Below are 22867 nucleotides of genomic sequence, written 5' to 3' on the forward strand. Positions count from 1 at the left end.
TGATCAAATATGTATAACCTCACACAGAGACACACAGTCCTTCATTTAGAGCCGGGGTCCTCAGCTCATGCGGAGCAAACACGGTGCTGGTCAGGGGCTAAACTGCTTTAATACTTGCTATAATGAGTAATATATAGTCCATTTTAAAGCCTCTCTGTACATGTTTCTGTTTCATCAGTGAGACTATTGTTGTCCTCTCCTGTTAGCTTGTCGGGTGTAGCTGTTCGAGAGAATGTCTTTGAAAACAGTCACACCAGTTTTCTTCCTTTAGATCATGGGGGTCAAACTCACTGTGGCTCGAGTCCTGTCCTGACTGTGATGTTTCTGTTTCAGTCTGGAGACTCGTGTGAGCGCAGACGTCAGGACCATCCTCCTCCTGTTACAGCGACAGACGTCCATCCCCCCGTCCTACAGCACCCTGTGCACCTCCTCCTCTCCAGCAGAGGGCGCCGTGTCTCCCCTCTGCTCTCCACCAGCAGGGGGCAGTGCAGGACCCTCCTCCCCTCTCAGTCGGGACAGACCTGTGGACTCTCCGAAAGCTCACAGACCTCCTGGAGCTCCTGGACACAGCTTCACTTCTGCTCAGGTTAGACTCACTTTTCCTAAAACATATCGATTAACCTCTTAACTCCCGCCTGAACCGAGAGGATCTTTTTCCTCACGTCATCAGATTTTTTACATCATTATTTAACTCATTTTTGTAACTTTTTTGTCATTTTTTGGTCACATTTTTGTAATTTTTTCGTCAATTTTTTGTATTTTTTTTTTCACATTTCTAGCACATTTTTGTCATTTTTCCGTCACATTTTTGTCATTTTTTTAAGCACATTTTTGTCATTTTTCCGTCACATTTTTGTCATTTTTTTAAGCACATTTTTGTCATTTTTCCGTCACATTTTTGTCATTTTTTTAAGCACATTTTTGTCATTTTTCCGTCACATTTTTGTCATTTTTTCGTCACATTTTTGTCATTTTTTCGTCACATTTTTGTCATTTTTTCGTCACATTTTTGTCATTTTTTCGTCACATTTTTGTCATTTTTTCGTCACATTTTTGTCATTTTTCCGTCACATTTTTGTCATTTTTTCGTCACATTTTTGTCATTTTTCGTCAATTTTTTGTGTTTTTTTGGCACATTTCTAGCACATTTTTGTCCTTTTTCGGCACATTTTTGTCATTTTTTTAAGCACATTTTTGTCATTTTTTTGTCACATTTTTGTCATTTTTTTGTAACATTTTTGTCATTTTTTAAGCAATTTTTTGTCATTTTTTTGTATTTTTTTGTATTTTTTGTCACATTTTTATCACATTTTTGTCATTTTTTTGTCACTTTTTTTGTCAATTTCTTGTGACATTTTTGTCAATGTTTTCTCAATTTTTTGTCACATTTCCGTCATTGTTTTCGTCTCAGTTTTGTTGCTTTTTTCACAGCTTTTTTCCAGAAGCTTTTGGATTGGGGTAAAGCCAAACTGGAGAAAATAATAATAATAATAATAATGCCTTACACTTGTAATGCGCTTTACAAGCCTGTATTAACAAGTTTCTCAAAGCGCTACATTGTCGTCATTATTCATTCACTCCATACTCGGTGGTGATAAGCTACTGTTGTAGCCACAGCTGCCCTGGGGTAAACTGACGGAAGCGAGGCAACCAGTCTGCGCCATCGGCCCCTCCGACCACCACCAACCATTCACTCACACACCACATTCACCCCAGGCTTCCTGGTGTTACCAAACGGTCTCCCATCCAAGTACCGACCAGGCCCTTCCCTGCTTAGCTTCCAAGATCTGACGGGATTGGGCATAGCAAAGGCGGTATGGCAAAATAATAAATACAAAAATGTGCTCGGTTCAGGCGGGAGTTAAGGGGTTAAATCCTTTCCCTCTTTGCTGAAGTACTGTGTGTGTTTTCAGGACGGTGTGGACGGTTTGGAGCAGCCCGCCGTGGCCTCAGGACCTCACTCCGCTCCGGACTCTGCAGCCTCTCCTTCACATGAGCCTTGAGATTTTCAGAGGAACTCTGAGGACGTATGACCAGCCCCTCTGAGGCTCACACGGGCCCCCCCACGGGCCCCCCCCCCCTCTGCACGGGTCACTGTGACGACGTCCAGGTCTTTACAAAACTCTGCCTCAAAGTCTCACATTCTGCTGGAACTGACTTTCTGAGCATTTAACCTCTTTTACTGTTGTTCTTGTTCTTAGGAGCTCTTGTTTTTGGCCTTATTTAAACTGCTCAGTACTTGTGCTTTGTGGAGGTTTTCTACACATGCATCGTTTTTAGTTACAATCGAAAGTATTTCAAAGCTGAGCACAAACCACAGCAGTTTATCAGCCTTAACCTCTTAACTCCGGCATGAACCGAGAGGATCTTTTTCCTCACGTCATCTGATTTTCTTCATCATTTTTTTGTTGGGTATACAACTCATTTTTGTAACTTTTTAATTTTATTTTTTCAGTTTTTTTTTCCAGTTTTTGTCACATTTTTGTAATTTTTTCGTCAAATTTAATTTATTTTTTGTCAAATTTTTATCAAATTTTTGTCATTTTTTGTCACATTTTGTAATTTTTTCGTCAATTTTTTTTTACCAATTTTTTGTCATTTTTTTGTCAAATTTTATTTTTGTCAAATTTTTATCACATTTTTGTCATTTTTTGGTCCATTTTTTTAACATTTTTTTTGTCATTTTTTCGTCAAAGTTTATTTATTTTTCGTCAAATTTTTATCACATTTTTGTCACATTTTTGTCATTTTTTCGTCCATTTTTTGTCAATTTCTTGTGACATTTTTCTGACATTTTTGCCACTTTTTCTTCAATTTTTCGTCACTTTTTTGTCAATGTTTTCTCACTTTGTTGTCACATTTCCATCATATTTTTGCTGATGTTTAATGACACAGCAGAGCGTCTCTCTCAATGGGCGAGGAACGCTCTTCTCCTCCATAGACTGTATATAAATGGACGTCTTCTGCTCACTCCTCCCCGTTTACCACAATGACCGCGGTCGAGGGGGAGTTCATGGAGGATTCACAGACTCCCCCTCCCCAGCTCTGACGAAGCATGTTCCTTAAAAGGGCATAAGGGCGGGATCTTCACTGTAGACTCCGCCCTTGTGTGACGTGTAGCTCGCGCTGCTCCAATGCTAACAGTCCGAGCCTCATTAAGTACGAGATTTCTAAAATTCATATTACGAAAACCAGCCTGGTTTCATATATTGTGTCCCAAGAACGGCTTAACATCTTAACTCCCACCTGAACGGATCCCATTTTCTCCAGTTTGGCTTTACCCTAATCAAAAAGCTTCTTGGGCAAAAAGCACCAAAATATCCACAAAAAATGAGAAGAAAACAAGGATGTAAACGCAACAAAAATGTCACAAAAATTCAACAAAAATGTCACAAAAACTCAACAAAAAATCAACAAAAACTCAACAAAAATGTCACAAAAAAAAAAAAAAACATACAAAAGGTGAGACCACACAGCAATAACACGGGGAAAAAGATCAGTTTTGTGGGTCTTAGCTTTCAAATGAGGTGTTACACAGGCCTATATAATGGCCAAAGAGGACAGAATGCATTTGGTTTAGGCGGGTGGTAAGAATCGCTATGACCCATGTGACCCATGTGACCCATGTGACCCATGTGACCACGCTGGGGTAGGTGAAATATTAGGTGTGTTTAAGATGAAGTGGCCTCGCCTCGATTCCAGACGAGAGCAGGCGGTGGCGTCCGAGGGCGGAGAAAGGCGCCTCTAATCAAGGCAGACACATCTCAGCCCCGAGAACAGAGAGGAGCCTCAGATCACGCAGCATCTCGTGTTTGTTAGAAAGTTTGGGAATAAAACTATTTTTAAAGTTTGTGACACATTTCTGCTTCTCCCACACACCAGACAGACCCATCACTACAGCTACAATAACAGACTCTCCTCTTACAGTTTAGGATTAGAATAATAAACTTATGCATATTTTAAATGTAGGCCATATGTTGAACACACGGCACTTTCTGTCAAATATGAAGCATTTCTGCAGATTTAAGTAGATCTGTGATGAGAAAAAAGGAGGCAGGGGCTGAGGAGCGTCAGGGCAACACGTCTCCGATCTAAACACAACTCATATCCAATCATCTGTCAGTCCTCTGTCAGTGTACGTGTTTACGGCACTTCATTTCCCACAATCCCTTTGGCCTTTGTAGTTCAGGCAGCCGAGCGAGGCGGAGAAAAGCAACTTCGCTCGCCGACCCAAGGCGCTCCAGCCGCCTCGGTCTCACGAGAATACGGGCACCGTCGCACAGGTGGCGTCAGAGCGATTCTGACCGGCTGCACCGCTCGCCTGCAGCCGCCTGCAGCGCCTCGCTCATCTTAAACACACCTAACGTTAACCACGCTGTTTTTGTTTATCAGCCCGAAAATTGGAAGTATTTTCAGTGCATTGAATGGCTCCAGAGTCTGCCAATCAAGCTCTGGAGCTCTGTGGAGGCTCCGCCCACCCGTGAGTGCAGGACTTCCCGCCTTTGCCCATTTAAGGAACAGGAGGAGGAGACAGAGCGGCCTGTAAGGTTCACATTAGGACTCGGGACCCTCTACAGTGAAGGGGCTGAGTGGGACCTGCTCATCTTTATTATATTATGTCTATGGTCTCTCTCCTGCTTCATTTCACTCTTAGGAGGAGAAAAACTGACCCCAGATCAGAACACGTGTCATGTGATCACTGTCCAGCACAGTTCAGAGCTGCAGGTTCGAGTCCTGAACTTGTTTATCGTTCTCTCAAATGGAAATAAAAGTTGCGACACGACTTAAAGACTCATCACCGCTGAAAACCACAGAATCAGGCAGGAAGTGTCGTGTGTGCTGAGCTTTACTCTCTCATCTCTGAACAACAAGGAAAATGCAAATACCAGAAACATTGTGACTTTGTGTTTTTTGTATAGGAATTTTTTTTTAAACTTTTTATTTATTTTATTTATTACGACACTGGGATTATGCAAAACAACGATGTGATGCAGTGAACAAACCTCCGGTTGTCTTGTCTTAAAGGGATATTTCAGGGCCTCATTTCCTAGTTATCCAGAATATTGTTGATTTCTTATATTTGAAGAGTTTAGCGATGCTAGGCTAGTGCTAGGCTAGTGCTAGGCTAGTGCTAGGCTAGTGCTTGTCTATGGTATCTAGTAGCCTGCTTTAAAAACTGACCCACAGTGCACCTGAGGCAAATCACTTATAACACCAGACTAACCAAAGTCTGTGTGACTGAATCATGTTTAAAAGAAGTTATATTTGAGCAGCATCAGCTTCCTGGTTGTAGCTACGCAGCGGTGGAGTGATCTGCTCGGTGACCGGATCTACAGTAGTTTGTTTACCTGCGGCCGCATCACTACACGTGGAATTCACAAAGGAGCTTCTACAAATCAGATATGGCAACGTTTGGAGGACGAGCCCATGATTTAGAAGAGGTTTTTAATGCAGGCTATAGTTACCATAGACATGCACTAGCCTAGCATTAGCCTAGCACTAGCCTAGCATTAGCCTAGGACTAGACAAACGTTGCTCAAATATGGCAACGTTTGAAGGATGACCCCATGATTTTGAAGAGGTTTTTAATGCAGGCTACTAGTTACCATAGACATGCACCAGCCTAGTATTAGCCTAGCACTAGCCTAGCGTTAGCCTAGCACTAGCCTACCATTAGCCTAGCACTAGCCTAGCATCAGCCTAGGACTAGCCAAACGTTGCTCAGATATGGCACCGTTTGGAGGACGAGTCCATGATTTAGAAGAGGTTTTTAAACAGGCTACTAGTTACCATATGTGACCAAGTGAGGGCGATGGTGATATTTGTTTATGCAATTATGTTCGATCCGTGACAACGCCACTGGTTAAACCAGAAAGATTTTGTTCTATACACCAAAAGGCTACGCAGGTTCGCTGACTGAAGTGACAGAAACACATGATTACAGGACGGAAGTTTCGTTTCTTAGATTAATTTATTTTCTGCTATATAAAACAGCATTAAAATATATGTTCGACTTTGACGTTAATGACACGTGGTGCAACATCCCATTCACAACTGGGTATAAACAAAAATGCAGTCCGTTAGTGAGTCCAGTGGTTACAACTGTGCACCCGAAGGCCAGTGCACACAGGAAAAAGGGGGAGACTCCCGCCAGCAGAAGCCTGGACAACATGGATACATTCAGTTTACATACAAATGCGTAGGCAACATGCGCACATAAACAAAGACATAACACCAAGGACATACCGAGACGTATAGAGCGACGCTGCGCCACCCTTTGGCCCGCAACAGCCGCAAGGATCCCCGAGCCGCCGAAGACTAAAAAGAACAGGGCCGTTAGCCACACGCCAAGTTACTTAAAACCACGAGACTGCTCCAACGCTTACCCACGATGCACGCGCCACCATCTCGAGCTACTGCGCTTGACGCCCTCAGAAGCTACGGTGCGCCTTATCGTGCCCAAACAGCTTGGAGCCCCAGTCTCGCCGCCATGACAGCTGCGCCAGCGTGTGACGTCACGGGGTGGGAGGTCAGGTGAGGGAAAGTGCGGATGAAGGTAGTGGCCTTTTATAGGCAGGGAGGGGTAGCGCACCCCGAACTACCACACATAGACATGCACTAGCCTAGCACTAGCCTAGCACTAGCCTAGCACTAGCCTAGCACTAGCCTAGCATTAGCCTAGGACTAGCCAAACGTTGCTCAAATATGGCAACGTTTGAAGTATGACCCCATGATTTTGAAGAGGTTTTTAATGCAGGCTATAGTTACCATAGACATGCGCTAGCCTAGCACTAGCCTAGCATTAGCCTAGCACTAGCCTAGCATTAGCCTAGGACTAGACAAACGTTGCTCAAATATGGCAACGTTTGGAGGACAACCCCATGATTTTGAAGAGGTTTTTAATGCAGGCTACTAGTTACCATAGACATGCACTAGCCTAGCATTAGCCTAGCACTATCCTAGCATTAGCCTAGCACTAGCCTAGCATTAGCCTAGCACTAGCCTAGCATTAGCTTAGGACTAGCCAAACGTTGCTCAAATATGGCAACGTTTGAAGTATGACCCCATGATTTTGAAGAGGTTTTTAATGCAGGCTACTAGTTACCATAGACATGCGCTAGCCTAGCACTAGCCTAGCATTAGCCTAGCACTAGCCTAGCACTAGCCTAGCACTAGCCTAGCACTAGCCTAGCATTAGCCTAGCATCACTAAACTCTTCGAATACAAGGACTGCATGAATTTAAAAAAAAAAGAAAAATCTCCAGAAATCAACAACACTCTGAACAACGAGGAGGCCCTGTGTGAAAAATCCTGAAATATCCCTTTAACTACATTTCTGCAAAGTAACTGTTTATACTGTATCATTGAAACATGGAAACTTCTGAAATGCAAATAATGTATGATACACTGAAGGGTTTGTAACAAATGTATCCAAGTGTGACTGGAAATATGTAAAGCGTATGTATAATAACGAGAAGTATCTGTACCATTATGTGAAGACTATTTAAACCATATTGTTGTGGTGAGACTCTTATGCACTCGTGTGTTTCTGTCGTGCTTATTTTCGTCTTCGTTTAACTTGTATCGTTAGAAACGGTAAATATCTGTAAGGATTATCGTACTGAATAACAGATCTGAAGAGATTAGAGATTGTTCCGGAGACGTTTTGCACAAATATTATGTAAACTGTGAAAATAAACTCTTATTTGAAGCTGCACATACTTTATGACTTCATCCATTTCTTATTATGGTCTGTAAGCGGTATGTTTTGGCTAACTTCCTGTCGGCTAGTTTAGGGTAAAGACTACTTCCTGTCCAGATTTTAACGTAAATTAAAAATAATAAAAAATAAACAAAAAAACAAAGAAAACGTATATAAATGTCGAGCTGAGCGTGTTTCATAGACATTAGTTTAGATGGTGCCACTATTTTAACATTTGCTAGCATAAAGTCAATGTTAGCCATGTTTTTAGCCTTGAATCTAACGGCTAACTCAACCGGAATAGCCACAGACAGGAAACTATATTTACCCTACAAGAAGTAAGTTCATGCTGCAATGCATTCTGTGCTGTTGCATTATTTAAAGGTCCTATATCCTGCAAAATCGACTTTTTGGAGCTTAGGCCAAAACAAACACATCCCCTGAGCGTCTGAACAGATCAGTCATGTTTGCGCTGCAGCTGAATATGGAGCTCGTTGCAACTTATTCTGGACACACCTGTTCTTTATTCTTACCTAACGATAATGTCACAGAGTAAAAGAAGTGCATTTGGCTACGAGGACGAGGAGTTTATTCAACCTTTTTCAAGAAGAGGCCACTCTCTCAGAAGCTGTTTTTTTTCTCCGGGATTCAGCGACTTTCACCAAAATATTGTTTTTCTGTGACTGTCTCTGATGGATGTTTGATGAACCTTCGCCAGAACCAAAGTGGATTAACTTTTATAACCAACGCAAGTCCCACAATGTAAACAGCGATAGACCAGAGGGTGAGTCAATCCAAACGCGGGTTAGCTTGTGTGTTAGCATATTAGCATGTGTGTTAGCATATTAGCTTGTGTGTTAGCCATTTATGAAGCTGTGTTGCAGATGTCAACTCTGTATAACTGCATCGTGAAATAACTTCACTTAGAGAGGGGGCGGAGTTAACTGAATCGAAGCGTTGTGTCTTCCGGGTTTGAAAAATACCTCCAGAAAACACTTATATTTATCACAAAAATGAGTGCTCCATAATGGTAGCGGTACAATATATCATATACATGCCTATACTTAACTTTGGAATGGCTAAAATAGCAGGATATAGGACCTTTAATATGTTAAAATGTCCTTGTTTTGGTCGTGATTTATTATTTTTGACGGACTCATTGATGAAAGTAGCTCACACATTTTGTTTGAATTGAATTGAATGCACAGTGAACGGTTTACTGAAATGTTGCAATAATATGATGAGTAATCAACAGACCTGTGGGGCCTGGGGCAAGAAATCTTCAAATTCTCCCATGATATTGATCAAATGGGCTCCATCAAGGGCCCCCTTGTACTCGGGGCCCGAGGCAACATGTCGGCCCAACAACGGCCCTGCTTAACACTTATCACATGTCGCTGTTTGTTTTTCATTATTGTGGAGCCTTAAATGAGAAGAACCTGGAGGAAAGAAAGTCACCCAGACGCAGAGAGAACCTGCAAACCCCTCACAGCAGGAATCAAACCCAGGACCTTCTGGCTGTGAGGCGAGAGCGCTGCTTTCGGACTGAGGACCAAAGACATTACGTCTGTGTTGAAAAGACGTTAACCTCTTAACGCCCGCCTGAACCGAGAGGATCTTTTTCCTCACGTCATCACATTTTTTTTCCATCATTTTTTTGTTGGGTATTCAACTCATCTTTGTAACTTTTTTGTCATTTTTTCGTAATTTTTTAATCATATTTTTGTCATTTTTTCGTAATTTTTTTTATCGCATTTTTGTCTTTTTTGTCTTTTTTTTTATCACATTTTTTGTCAAATTTTTGTCATTTGTTCGTCATTTTTTTAATCATATTTTTGTCTTTTTTTTGGTCAATTTTTGGTCAATTTTTTTGTCACTTTCTTTGTCTTTTTTGTCAATTTTATCACATTTTTTGTCACATTTTTGTAATTTTTTTGTCATTTTTTATCACATTTTTGTCATTTTTTGTCAAATTTTTATCACATTTTTGTCATTTTTTTGTCACATTTTAGTCATTTGTTCGTCAATTTTTTGTTAATTTCTTGTTCATTTCTAGTGACGTTTTTGTGACATTTTTGCCACTTTTTCCATCAATTTTTCCTCACTTTTTTGTCACATTTCCATCATTGTTTTCGTCTCAGTTTTGTTGCTATTTTCACAGCTTTTTTTCAGAAGCTTTTGGACTGGGGTGAAGCCAAACTGGAGAGAATGTGCTCGGTTCAGGTGGGAGTTAAGACGTTAATGCCTGTGGAGCCACTGTTGTCGGCAGTGACGGCTCCCAAAGGTGGTTGTTATGGAGCCTGAGCTCAACAAGACTCTCCTGAGAGAAAACAGAGGAAACGCTCTCTGACTGTGAGTACCAGTAAACACCTGAGTTAGACTTGGATTTATTTACCAGTTAAAGGTTCGGCACTAGTGACTCAGTGAGCTTCTTAAGTAAGAATTTCAATTTACGTTTTTCTTAAAAGCAAAAATACTTACTTCATTCAGGGTAGAGTATTGCAGTTATAATGAAAAAAACATAATACTTAGTGCATTAGAATATGTGTAAAAGGGAATGTAAAAATTCAAGCACGCTAACCAGCTACACATCGTTAGCCACATAACATAACTGCCTATCAAAGGGGTATCAAAGGCGTGGCTCTTGACTGGTTCCGCTCATATCTCAGCGGTAGAACATTCTCTGTTGATCTCGGGTCTCACTCCTCGAGCTCAGCCCCACTTTCCAGTGGGGTTCCACAGGGCTCTATCCTGGGGCCCCTCCTCTTTTCTTTGTATATGTTGCCACTTGGTTTGATTTTTGAAATCTTTCTTTTCATTGCTTTGCAGATGATATTCAAATTTATCTGCCTCTAAAATCAACCTCGCTCCAAACCGTGTCTAATTGTCTGCAAGACATTAAAACATTGGATGGCACAAAATTTCTTAAATCTTAATGAAAAGAAAACTGAGATGGCATTATTTGGTCACTTTAGCGCTGCAGATATTGCTCTGCTTGGCCCACTTGCGCCTTATGTTCGTCCATCTGTGAGGAATCTTGGCGTCATGTTGGACAGCTCTTTTAAACTACACAAGCAAATTAGTTCAGTTATCCAAACTAGCTTTTTCCAGATGCGCCTTTTAAGTAAAGTAAAATCCTACATTCCTCCAAACGAACTTGAAAAAGCAGTACATGCGCTCATTACCACTCGTCTAGACGACTGTAATGCTTTGTACTGTGGTTTGGACAAAGCGTCCATTAAGAGGCTACAAATGGTCCAAAACGCAGAGGCCGCTTCCTGACCAGGCGACGTGAGCACATTACACCTGTGCTCGCCCGTCTGCACTGGCTTCCTGTCTGTCACACAATCAATTTTAAGATTCTTTTAATTGTTTTTAAATGTTTAAATGGCTTGGCACCTTTGTATCTGTCTGAGCTACTCTCTGTCCAGGCCCCGTCCAGAGCACTTCGCTCAGCTGACCTGCTCCTTCTGGATGTGCCCAAAACGCACATGAAAACCAGAGGAGACAGAGCTTTTTCTGCTGCTGCCCCCCGACTGTGGAACGGTCTGCCCCTCAGCATCCGTTTGGCCCCGACTCTAAGCAGTTTTAAGTCCTCCCTTAAAACTCACCTCTTTACACAGGCCTTTTAATATGTTCAACTTTCTCCATTGTATTTTTTTGTTTATTGATGCAAAGTTTATTATGCCTTGTTTGTATTTGTATTCATAGTTTTTATCATTTGTTTGTGTTGTGAAGCACTTTGGGCAGCCACGGTTGTTGTAAATGTGCTATAGAAATAAACTTAACCTAACTCGTTTTTGTTTTGTTTTTGGAAAACATGTAGCTAAAAAGACGTTTGAAACACATTGGTTTTCTTTTATTGCCATTTTAACAACACAAAATGATGCTATGTGGCTAACGATACGTGCTAACTACTGATCACAGCATGGATATTTTTAAATGTGTGGTTTTTTTACAGTTAATAGCCTCTTAAAAATATGGGAAATACTTTCATAACTTAGGTTTTTGTGGGGATAACGAAGAATGGACATAGAGAGAAACTACTGAAAATAGGCCACCCCTCAAAATTCTTTATATTCCATCATTGGTGTGTTTTTTTGTCATATTCATCATTGTTTATTTTCCTGTATTATTTCTATTTATTTTTAAAGTACATTAATACTGAGCCAGCCCTTTAGATTTGCAATAGGTGTAATTCATACAATCGACCACAAGGGGGAGGTACCTTCACGTGAACTGCGGGCGTCTGCGTAGAATAAACGGCAGACACATCTCGCACAACATTTACGGTTTTTGGTCATGTTGTGTTCGCAGGTAATGTGTGAAGTACATAAATGTATGAAATGATTTTATCTGTGACCTACTGGTGGGGCAGGTTGGCCGTTTTGCCCACTGTGTAGATTTAGAAGTGTGTTAGTAAGTTGGCCAGAACTCGAGCTAAGCTAATGCTAGCGCGGCAGACTGGTTGCCATGGCAGCGCTGTAGCTTGACCTAGTGAATCTAAAACGGTAATTCTAATGAGTCAAGGCTACAGATTGTGTACATTATTTGTATTTTTATTTTATTGTAAACCTGTACATGATTGTTAAAAATGTTACTAAGAAAAAACAGAAGCTCTGCTACTGTCAAACGGCAGACAACATCTCGCACAACATTTACGGTTTTTGTCCTGTTGTGTTCGCAGATATTAAAACCATTGAAAGTCACACTCAATTCAAAGTGTGCTATGTCCATGCGTTAGCACATGATTAGCACGCGTCTTGCTTTTAGACCCTTAGCATTTGAGTTTTTTGCTAAAGTCAGTGCATAGACACAGACGGCATCTCGTCATAGAAGGGGGCGTGGCTTCGCCGAGGGGGAAAATAGAATCTTTAGAGAAACACAATTTTTCCGCTCTTTTTAGCCATTTTCTGGTGGAATATAAACTTTTTTATCACACAAAAATAAAGTCAAATGTAAATCGGGCCCATATGGATATTTTCTCACAGCAGATTGTTCAGTAGAAGTGAAAAAACGGCAGTTGTAGCTTGCGCTAGCTAACCGTTAGCATTAGCCCGATGCTAACATGTAGCATCAAGTTAGTATTCTCTTATTTATGTATTTATGGGCTGTTGAACCACTTTGCTCCTCCCCATGTCTTTGTATCATTATGTAGTAGAAACTATGTTCATATTTCAGCATTTGTTAAAGTAGTTTTTGAATAATTAGAGAAAATTTACATTTTTTCAAAATTGTTTTCCCCCTTAACTGTTTTCAAAAATGACCATATATGGGCGATTCCAGAGATGCCGTCTGTATCTATAGAATGAGAGGGAAGGAGCCAGAGGGGAAAACAAAGAAGCTGCCATTTTAATTTCTCCAGCATAACTTTAACAAGCGCTAAATTATGAATAAACTGTTGATCTAAATAAAGATACAGAGACATGGAGAGGAGCAAAGTGGTTCAAGAGCCCATAAATAATAAAAAAACGGACGATGCTAATCAGGAAGCTAAAATTAGCTTCACACTACATACGCTAGCGTTAGCAACGAATGCTGTTTATCACTTCTAGTCCACAATTTGCTGTAAAAAAACAACATATTTGGACCCGATGTTGGCTTGACTTTATTGGTGTGTGATAAATATGTTTGATTCGCCAGAAAAAGGCTCAAAATTGTGATTCCCATGAGAGGTTTTCTTCCCCCTCGGCCCCTTGTATGAAGAACCGCATCGCCCCAGCCTTTAGTATTATTTTTTTTGTAAAGGATTTTATTTTGAAAGGCCACCGGAAGCCCTCCCCGTGTCTCCTCTCTCTTGACTCCCCGTGTTCCCTGCAGACTCTCCTCCTGAGCCGTGCCCCTCTCCTCCTCCTCCGCCTGTCAAACGTGAGACCGGACCCTCCGCCGCGCTCCGAGCCGGGGGATGAGCGCCCGCAGCCCGCAGTGATGATGCGCTTTGTCCGGGACTGTCTGCGGAGACCCAAGGACAGCGGCCATGACGGGTGAGCTCTGCACACTCACACACAGACGCACAAAAAACAAAAAAACAAAAAAAACACATCTGCAATCTGTCCCCAGCGCCAAAAAATATCTGCAAACTCACAGACTCTGAAAACACGTCCGCAAAGTCACTCATCTGCAACTAACGCGAGAGTATCACCCCGAGCTGCAGACTGTGGAGTTTAGTTTGGACTGTTTTATTCTCCTGTGTTTAGTTTGGACTTGGTCACCTCTGTTTAGCCCCAATTTATGTCCAGGTTAAGTTCTGCAAACATTCAATCAAAGAAGAATAACAGGGAACGTTTTGTTGCTTTTTTGTGGCTCTTGTTTTGCAAATTCATCACTTTTTAGCCGGGCCGTGGGAGGATGTTTTAGCTCGGGGGGGCTGAGAGACAAGATTCCCCCAAAACGATATTTCTTTGCTTATTTCCTTGTGATTTAACCTCTTACCACCCGCCTAAACCAAAGGCATTCTGTCCTCTTTGGCTGTTATATAGGCCTGTGGAACACCTCATTTGAAAGCTAAGACCCACAAAACTATCTTTTTCCTCATGTTGTTGCTGTGTTGTGCCACCTTTTGCATTTTTTCTTTCTTTCTTTCTTTTTTTTCCATTTTTGTCACATTTTTGTTGAATTTTTGTAGAATTTTTGTTGAATATTTTGTCACTTTTTTGTTGAGTTTTTGTCACTTTTTTGTTGAGTTTTTGTCATTTTTTTGTTGAATTTTTGTCACTTTTTTGTTGAGTTTTTGTTGAATTTTTGAATTTTTGTTGAATTTTTGTTGAATTTTTGTCATTTTTTTGTTGAGTTTTTGTCACATTTTTGTAGAATTTTTGTCATTTTTTTGTTGAGTTTTTGTCACATTTTTGTTGAATTTTTTGTCACTTTTTTGTTTAATTTTTTGTCACATTTTTGTCACATTTTTGTTGAGTTTTTGTCACATTTTTGTTGAATTTTTGTCACATTTTGGTTGAGTCTTTGTCACATTTTTGTCGCGTTTACATCCTTGTTTTCTTCTCATTTTTTGTGGCCATTTTGGTGCTTTTGTCCCAAGAAGCTTTTTGATTAGGGTAAAGCCAAACTGGAGAAACTCACACCTGAACCGAGCACATTTTCTCCAGTTTGGCTTTACCCCAATCCAAAAGCTTCTGAAAAAAAGGTGAGAAAATAGCAACAAAACTGAGACAAAAACAATGATGGAAATGTGACAAAAAGTGACAAAAATTGATGAAAAAATGTGAAAAAAAAACTACGAAAAAATGACAAAAAATTGACAAAAAATGACACAAAAATGACAAAAAAGTTACGAAAATGAGTTGAATACCCAACAAAAAAATGATGGAAAAAAAAGATCTGATGACGTGAGGAAAAAGATCCTCTCGGTTCAGGTGGGAGTTAAATCCGTCACGTGACTTTATTGTAGCCCAGATTCCGATGTCAGTCGCTGAAGTCGGTCTGTGGTCGTATTAAAAATGTCCGCTCGAGTGAACACGTTCAGCTGACGCTCCAGTCGAGGCTGTGACCTGGTTATCCATCTAGAAAACGCACTGTACCACGAGGAGCGGCGAGGGGCGGCGAGGGGCGAGCGCCGCGTCAAACTGGAGGGGTTTATTTAAAGGGACGTTTTAAAGCCACACTGCAAACTCTCCTTTTACCGTGTTTATTTTCTTTTGTCGCTGGTCTTTCCCACGATTATTCATTCACAAATACTGACATGTTCGATATCCACGTGTGGCAGGAAATGCTGTGACCGAGATGACGCTGTGATCCAAATATGGTCATTAAGGAGAGGCCTCTGTTTCACACCTGCCCCCTGCTGGCCAGCCCTCACTCACGTTTCAAGCGACCCGATCACGACCCGAATATCATAAAAAATATTTTTGGATAACTCGTAACCGCGGGTAACTACAGGGGACCACAGGTGACCACAGGTGACCACAGGTGACCACGAGTGACCACAGGTGACGCCCACTCATTTCGGATCACTGAAGCGGGGCCTCTCGCAGAGCGCCATCGCAATAAGACGGTCATTTTGAATTTCCTCAAAGATCCTGAGGGCTATGGAACAAAAAAGTCAAGTGGAAAACCCCCCAAAAATGTCCACATGACTGAGCCGGACGATCTGATTGGCTGGAGGATCCTGGACCCAGATGAAGACCGTTACTGGAGCCAACGCTTGAGTTCATTAGAAGATTAATTTATTATCATGGCTCTTTATTCATATTTTTTTCCCATTTTAAAGGGCCTAGATGCAAGTTGGCCATTTTGTACTCACTACTGCCACCTCAGGTCTTAAGCGTAACTGCAGCTTCTATATTGAGCTCGTGCATGACGGCACTTCAGACCCGAAGTAACAACTTTCTGAGTGACAGTGCAGGATTTTAGAGGCAGTTGTGGTGAACAGGTCTGAGCTCATTCTACACATTAGGACATGGAGGAACATGTAGGGGAGAAAATGCATAATTTTAGCATTTTTAAACTCCATATAGTCCCTTTAACCCCTTAACTCCCACCTGAACCGAGCACATTTTCTCCAGTTTGGCTTTACCCCAATCCAAAAGCTTCTGGAGAAAAGCTGTGAAAATAGCAACAAAACTGAGACGAAAACAATAATGGAAATGTGACGAAAAAGTGGCAAAAATGTCACAATAAATTGACAAATAATTGACGAAAAACTGACAAAAAATTGAACATTTTTTTTTTTTATGTGACAAAAATGTGATAAAAAATTGACAGAAATGTGACAAAAAAATTACAAAAAAATTACAAAAATGTGACAAAAAATGACAAAAATGTGACAAAAAATGTGACAAAAAATGATAAAAAATTGACGTAAAAAATTGACAAAATTTGACAAAAAAAAAGAAAAAAAAATGATTAAAAAAATGACAAAAAATGACAAAAAAGTTACAAAAATGAGTTGAACACCCACAAAAAAATTATGGAAAAAAAAAAATCGGATGACGTGAGGAAAAAGATCCTCTCGGTTCAGGCGGGAGTTAAGAGGTTAAGCTCGTGCATGACGGCACTTCAGACTCGAATTAACACCTTTCTGAGTGACAGTGCAGGATTTTAGAGGCAGGTCTGAGCTCATTCTACACATTAGGACATGGAAGAACATGTGGGGGAAGGAAAATACATAATTGTAACATTTTCAAACTCTGTATAGTCCCTTTAAGATTCAGCTAATTTTCGTGATACATGATCTGGTAACAAATGTGTGGCGCTCATTCTGCTTTCTAATGAGAAAATTGGCTTAATTAACAAAATAATGAAGTGTAATTATGAATAAATCTACATTACAGAGCAAGATTAGATTTGTTGCTGAAGTATTTACAGAAAACCTTCCATTCGTGTCAGGAGCTGCAGAGGAAACATCTCCGAGCGACACGTCTGTTTTCTTGTGAATGGCTCTCACGTGTGCAGAGCGGCGCTGCTGCAGAGCGGCGGCGTGGAGGGAGGGGCCAGACGAGCGGCGCGTGAGGGGGGAGGGGCCGCGGGACGAGCAGAACGCCAAATAAAACGCCCCCCAAATCCCCCTCATTTAACCGTGTGCTGCGGCGAGGCTGCGGAGCGGAGCGGCTGCAGATTCAAGCCCCTCGTCCTCCCCCTTTAACAATCATTTAACTTTCATTCACAAATACTGACAGGTGCGGTGTCCACGTGTAGCAGGAAAGGCTGTGCCCGAGGTGGCGCTGTGATCCAAATACGGTCATTTCCTTTGTGGGAGACGGCGGCGGAGGGATTTTTACTGAGCTTTGAACCCAAAAGATGTTTTCACTTTTAACCTCTTAACTCCCGCCTGAACCGAGAGGATCGTTTTCCTCACGTCATCAGATTTTTTTTCCATCATTTTTTTGTTGGGTATTCAACTCATTTTTTTTTTTTTTACTTTTTTGTCATTTTTTTGTCACATTTTGTCACATTTTTGTCACTTTTTTGTTGAATTTTTGTCACTTTTTGGTTGAATTTTTGTCACTTTTTGGTTGAATTTTTGTCACTTTTTTGTTGAATTTTTGTCACATTTTTGTTGAATTTTTGTCACATTTTTGTCACATTTTTGTCACTTTTTTGTTGAATTTTTGTCACTTTTTTGTAGAATTTTTGTCACATTTCTCATATTTTTGTCACTTTTTTGTCACATTTTTGTCATTTTTTTGTCAAATTTGTATCACATTTTTTGTCACATTTTTTCGTCAATTTTTTATCAATTTTTTTTGTCAAATTTTGTCAAATTTTTGTCATTTTTTCGTACATTTTTTTGTCAATTTCTTGTAGGGCTGAAACGACTAATCAATTAATCGACGACTAATCGATTATTGAAAGAGTCGACAACTATTTTAGTAATCGATGAATCGTTTTCTGGCTCACACAGACAAAAATGGAGCAAAAATGACCAAAAAAATGTAGTATTTTTGATGAAAACCTACTTTGATTTTATATTTAGGGTCTGTAGTGGTTTGTACAATGTAAATTTCATGAATAGAGCCTTCAAAAAACATTTCCCTTTAGTTTACTCCATCAGCACTTCCTTACCTCTTAACTCCCTCATTTTTTTGTTGGGTATTCAACTCATTTTTGTCACTTTTTTGTCACTTTTTTGTCACATTTTTGTCAATTTTTGGTCAATTGTTTATCAATTTTTTGTCAATTTTTTGTCATTTTTTCGCAAATTTTTAATCAAATTTTTGTCACATTTTTGTCATTTTTTGGTCATTTTTTTGTCAATTACTTGTGACATTTTTGTGACATTTTTGCCACTTTTTCCATCAATTTTTCGTCACTTTTGGACTGGGGTAAAGCCAAACTGGAGAAAATGTGCTCGGTTCAGGTGGGAGTTAAGGGGTTAAAAAGGTCTTAAAAAGTGTTAAATTTGACTTGTCCACCTCTGCAGATACCCTGAACTAATAATATCAGCAAAATAAAACCATGCAGCCTGGTTTTATCCATTGTGTAGATTTCGTTGCTTAAAGCTATAGAACATTTCCTTTATCTGAAAACATTGAATGACAGAAAACTTGCAATATATATATTTTTTTCTCATATTCATGTCAGTAATCTACAGCTAAAGTTAAAAACTGACCTCTCTGACCAGTGTGGTTTTTTCATGCCTGACAGTTTCGACGGCTCACTTCCTGCAGTCTTCCTCAGAGTAAAAAAGAAAGAAAGAAAAGGGAGGCAGCAGTTGGTGGAGGAAAAAGAGAAAACAAAAAGGAAACAAAAGGGAAACAAAGGAGCGTCACAGAGAAAGTACAAAGACAGGTCACGTTAACATCATGTGAGGAAGACTGCAGAAAATGAGCCGTCGAAACTGTCAAGTGTGAAAAAAAACACACTGGTCTGATCTAAAATAAAGCAACCAAACAAAAACTGCAGTTAACACACATTTAATTTGCAGTTTGAGGGGATTATGTTTTGTTTTCCTGCACTTTGTGGTTTGTTTAAGCAGATATCTCTGTTTTGTATTTTTTTTTAGCGCATTACGGTCACTTTTTCATCCAATTATTGTCACTTTTTCGTCAAATTTTTGTCACTTTTTCATAATTTTTGTCACTTTTTTGTTGCATTTTTGTCACTTTTTCGTCATTTTTTCATCGCATTTTTGTCACTTTTTCGTCCAATTTTTGTCACTTTTTTGTTGCATTTTTGTCCATTTTTTGTCATTTTTTCATCGCATTTTTGTCACTTTTTCGTCCAATTTTTGTCACTTTTTTGTTGCATTTTTGTTGCATTTTTGTCACTTTTTCGTCATTTTTTCATTGCATTTTTGTCACTTTATCGTCCAATTTTTGTCACTTTTTTGTTGCATTTTTGTCACTTTTTTGTCATTTTTTCATCGCATTTTTGTCACTTTTTCGTCCAGTTTTTTGTTGCATTTTTGTCACTTTTTCGTCCAATTTTTGTCACTTTTTTGTTACATTTTTGTCACTTTTTTGTCATTCATCACATTTTTGTCTCTTTTTTTAGAACTCTGGGTTTTTGTCGCTATTTCGACGCTCTTTCCTTTCAAGAAGCTTTTAGATTTGCCAAAGTAAAACATATGCTCTGTTCAGGCGGGGGTGAAGAGGTTAAGACTATTATCTTCATGAGTAGTGCAGATGTTTGCAGCAGTCGTTTCATCACTTTTATCCAGAAAGTCCCTAAAAACACTGAGATGTTCCTGTCACTCTCGCTCAGCCTCATCATGTGAGGAAGACTGCAGAAAATGAGCCGTCGAAACTGTCAAGTGTGGAAAAAAAACACACTGGTCTGATCTAAAGGAAAGCAACAAAACAAAAACTGCAGTTAACACACATTTAATTTGCAGTTTGAGGGGATTATGTTTTGTTTTCCTGCACTTTGTGGTTTGTTTAAGCAGATATCTCAATCTAAATGCAGATGTTTGGCAGATAGAGGTGGGCACCATATCGTCTACAAGGTCATATCAGCTAGTAGCTTTACCGGGAGGGGGGGGCGTCTCCATGGAGATGTGACTGAAGTCAGCAGTATTTCAAATCTCAGTTGGTCAGTTTCTCATCCAAATGCATGCTTTGATTACGCACTTCAGAACCAGCACGTTCTGTGGAGCTGCTCATGGGTCATTCCGCCAAATCTTTTAGGCTTTAAAGGGATGTTTCAGGATGTTTGACACAGGGCCTCATTTCCTTGTTATCCAGAGTGTTGCTGATACCCGGAGATATTTTTTTTTGGTAATTCCTGCAGTTTTTATATTTGAAGAGTTTTGTGGCGCTAGGCTAATGCAAGGCTAGTGCATGTCTATGGTATCAGCTAGCCTGCATTAAAAACAGCCTGACCCGCTCCACAGAGCACCTGAGGCAAATCACTTATAACACCAGACTAACCATATAAATGTTTGTGTCCACAGAATAATGTTTGGAATATAACTGACCTGCATCACATGAATGATCACATTTTGAGGGACTATTTTCTCGCAGATCACTCCACCGCCGCGTAGCTTATACAACCACGAAGCTGATGCTGCTCAAATATAAGTTATTTTAAATGCAAAATGGTTAAAAAAACACTACAGACCCGAACAATAAACACACAGGTTTTCATCAAAAATACTACATTTTTTATGTCATTTTTGCTCCATTTGAGCCTCTGTGAACCAGAATACGATTAATCGATCACTAAAATAGTTGTCGACTATTTCAATTAGGGCTGTGGAATTAATCGAAAGCTGATTACGATTTCGATTATTACACTTAGCTATGACAATATTAGCATAATAGATTGGACAGGTGTGAGGGCTGACCAGCAGGGGGCAGGTGTGAAACAGAGACCTCTCCTTCATTGAGACATGTTCAGAAAACAGAAAATAATCAGCATAGTTTTTTGATTAATAAATGAATAAATAAATGAATAACATAATGGCCCTAATTTCATTATCGTCCCATCCGTGTCTTCAGTGTCAAGAAATCCTGAAAAAGAAATGGGTGGGAAATTAGGGGAAGACGTGCCCTGTGATCTGTTTAACCTCTTACCACCCGCCTTAGCCGAGCACATTTTCTCCAGTTCGGCTTTACTCGAATCTAAAAGCTTCTCTTGACTGGAGTTTACAGCCTACGTGTGACGCCTCATTTGAAAGATCGACAAAACGGCCCCAAGTTAATCTTTCTCCTTGTTGTTGCCTTCGCTAGTTTAACGTTTTTTTCATTGCTTTCATTGCTGCCTTTTTGTCACTTTTTTGTCACATTTTTGTTACATTTTGTCATTTTTTTGTACATTTTTTGTCATATTTTCATCATATTTCTGTCACATTTTTTGCCACTTTTTCGTTGCATTTTGTCACTTTTTTGTAATTTTTTTTATCGCATTATGGTCACATTTTCGTCATTTTTTTGTCACTTTTTCGTCACATTTTTGTCACATTTTTGTTGCATTTTTGTCATTTTTTCGTTACATTTTTGTCATTTTTTCATCATATTTTTGTCACATTTTTTGCCACTTTTTCGTTGCATTTTGTCACTTTTTTGTAATTTTTTTTATCGCATTATGGTCACATTATCGTCCTTTTTTTGTCACTTTTTTGTCGCATATTTGTCATTTTTTCGTCAATTTTTTTTCATTTTTTCATCACATTTTTGACATTTTTTTGCTACATTTTTGTCACATTTTTGTCTCTTTTTTTTAGAACTCTGGGTTTTTGTCGCTATTTCGATGCTCTTTCCTTTCAAGAAGCTTTTATATTTGCCAAAGTAAAACATATGCTCTGTTCAGGCGGGGGTTAAGAGGTTAAGACTATTATCTTCATGAGTCGTGCAGATGTTTGCAGCAGTCGTTTCATCACTTTAATCCAGAAGTCCCTAAAAACACTGAGATGCTCCCGTCACTCTCGCTCAGCCTTTTTCCTAACGCTGTTCAGACAAAACCCACGGCCTTAGATCCGCTGCGGCCCTGAACGTGCGGCCGCTCCGCCCCGCAGCCCCGCGGCGCCGCTCCCTCCGGCCCTGACTCATCCCTGCATCACCGCGCCTCCCCCGCCTCCCATTGGCCCCGGCTCCGGCGCGGGGGCCCCTCCCCCCCATCTGCAGTGTCGCTCCAGAGCGGCGGAGCGGCGTCGGAGAGAGCGGGAGCCACAGCCATGGAGGAGCCCGCGGTGCTGCCCGACAAGCTGGGGGGGTCCTGGGAGGGGGTGCACGACCACCGTCACGGCGGGAAGGAGCACACCTCGCTGGCCTCGCTGCTCAAACACTCCTGTCTCCTGTGCTGGTCCTCCCCTTCCCACAGGGACAAGAACGAGAACGAGCCGGGCCTGGAGATGGACGAGCGGGTGGTCGGCAAGACGACGGAGATCAGAGTAAGAAGACCGCAGCACCTGCCTCTGGTGTGTGCGTCAGACGTGCTGCATGCGCCCGCCGTGTCTGCCCGGGGCTCAGGGGGCGGGGGGGCATGCTGTCCGTGTCACAAACATACACAAATGCTGTTAAATGGTGTTTAATGTTGGGTGGTTTGCATGTTATCTCCTGCAGGAACATCTCTGCACTGCATTACCCATCATCCTTTACTGCCACTAATGCATGAAGATAGAGAAGGTGCTTTTCTTTATGATTTTGGTTCAAGAAATCATCCATACTTTTGATTTTATGCACATCATCACAGAGGAGCATCCATGTACTACATCTCCCATCATCCTTTGCAGCGTGATTGCAGGTGTGAGCGATCGAGTGTTGCAGAGGG

The 22867-nt window shown here is 40.6% G+C and overlaps 1 protein-coding gene across 1 annotated transcript in view; it reads left to right on the forward strand.

Moving 5' to 3' along the window:
* Window positions 1–22628, forward strand: part of LOC306966786 (voltage-gated inwardly rectifying potassium channel KCNH2-like) — a gene marked incomplete at its 3' end in the record, with an annotated part of 115157 nt that extends 92529 nt beyond the window's left edge. Inside the window, exons 22-25 of the mRNA XM_079561603.1 lie at window positions 334–586; window positions 13523–13686; window positions 17111–17234; window positions 22113–22628. Of these exons, the coding sequence (XP_079417729.1) occupies window positions 334–586; window positions 13523–13686; window positions 17111–17234; window positions 22113–22628 (1057 nt within the window). The remainder of the gene's footprint in view (window positions 1–333; window positions 587–13522; window positions 13687–17110; window positions 17235–22112) is intronic.
* Window positions 22629–22867: the final 239 nt, after the last annotated feature.

The sequence above is a fragment of the Gobius niger genome, assembly GCF_951799975.1.
Source record: "Gobius niger genome assembly, chromosome: 8".
Classification (NCBI taxonomy): Eukaryota; Metazoa; Chordata; class Actinopteri; order Gobiiformes; family Gobiidae; genus Gobius; species Gobius niger.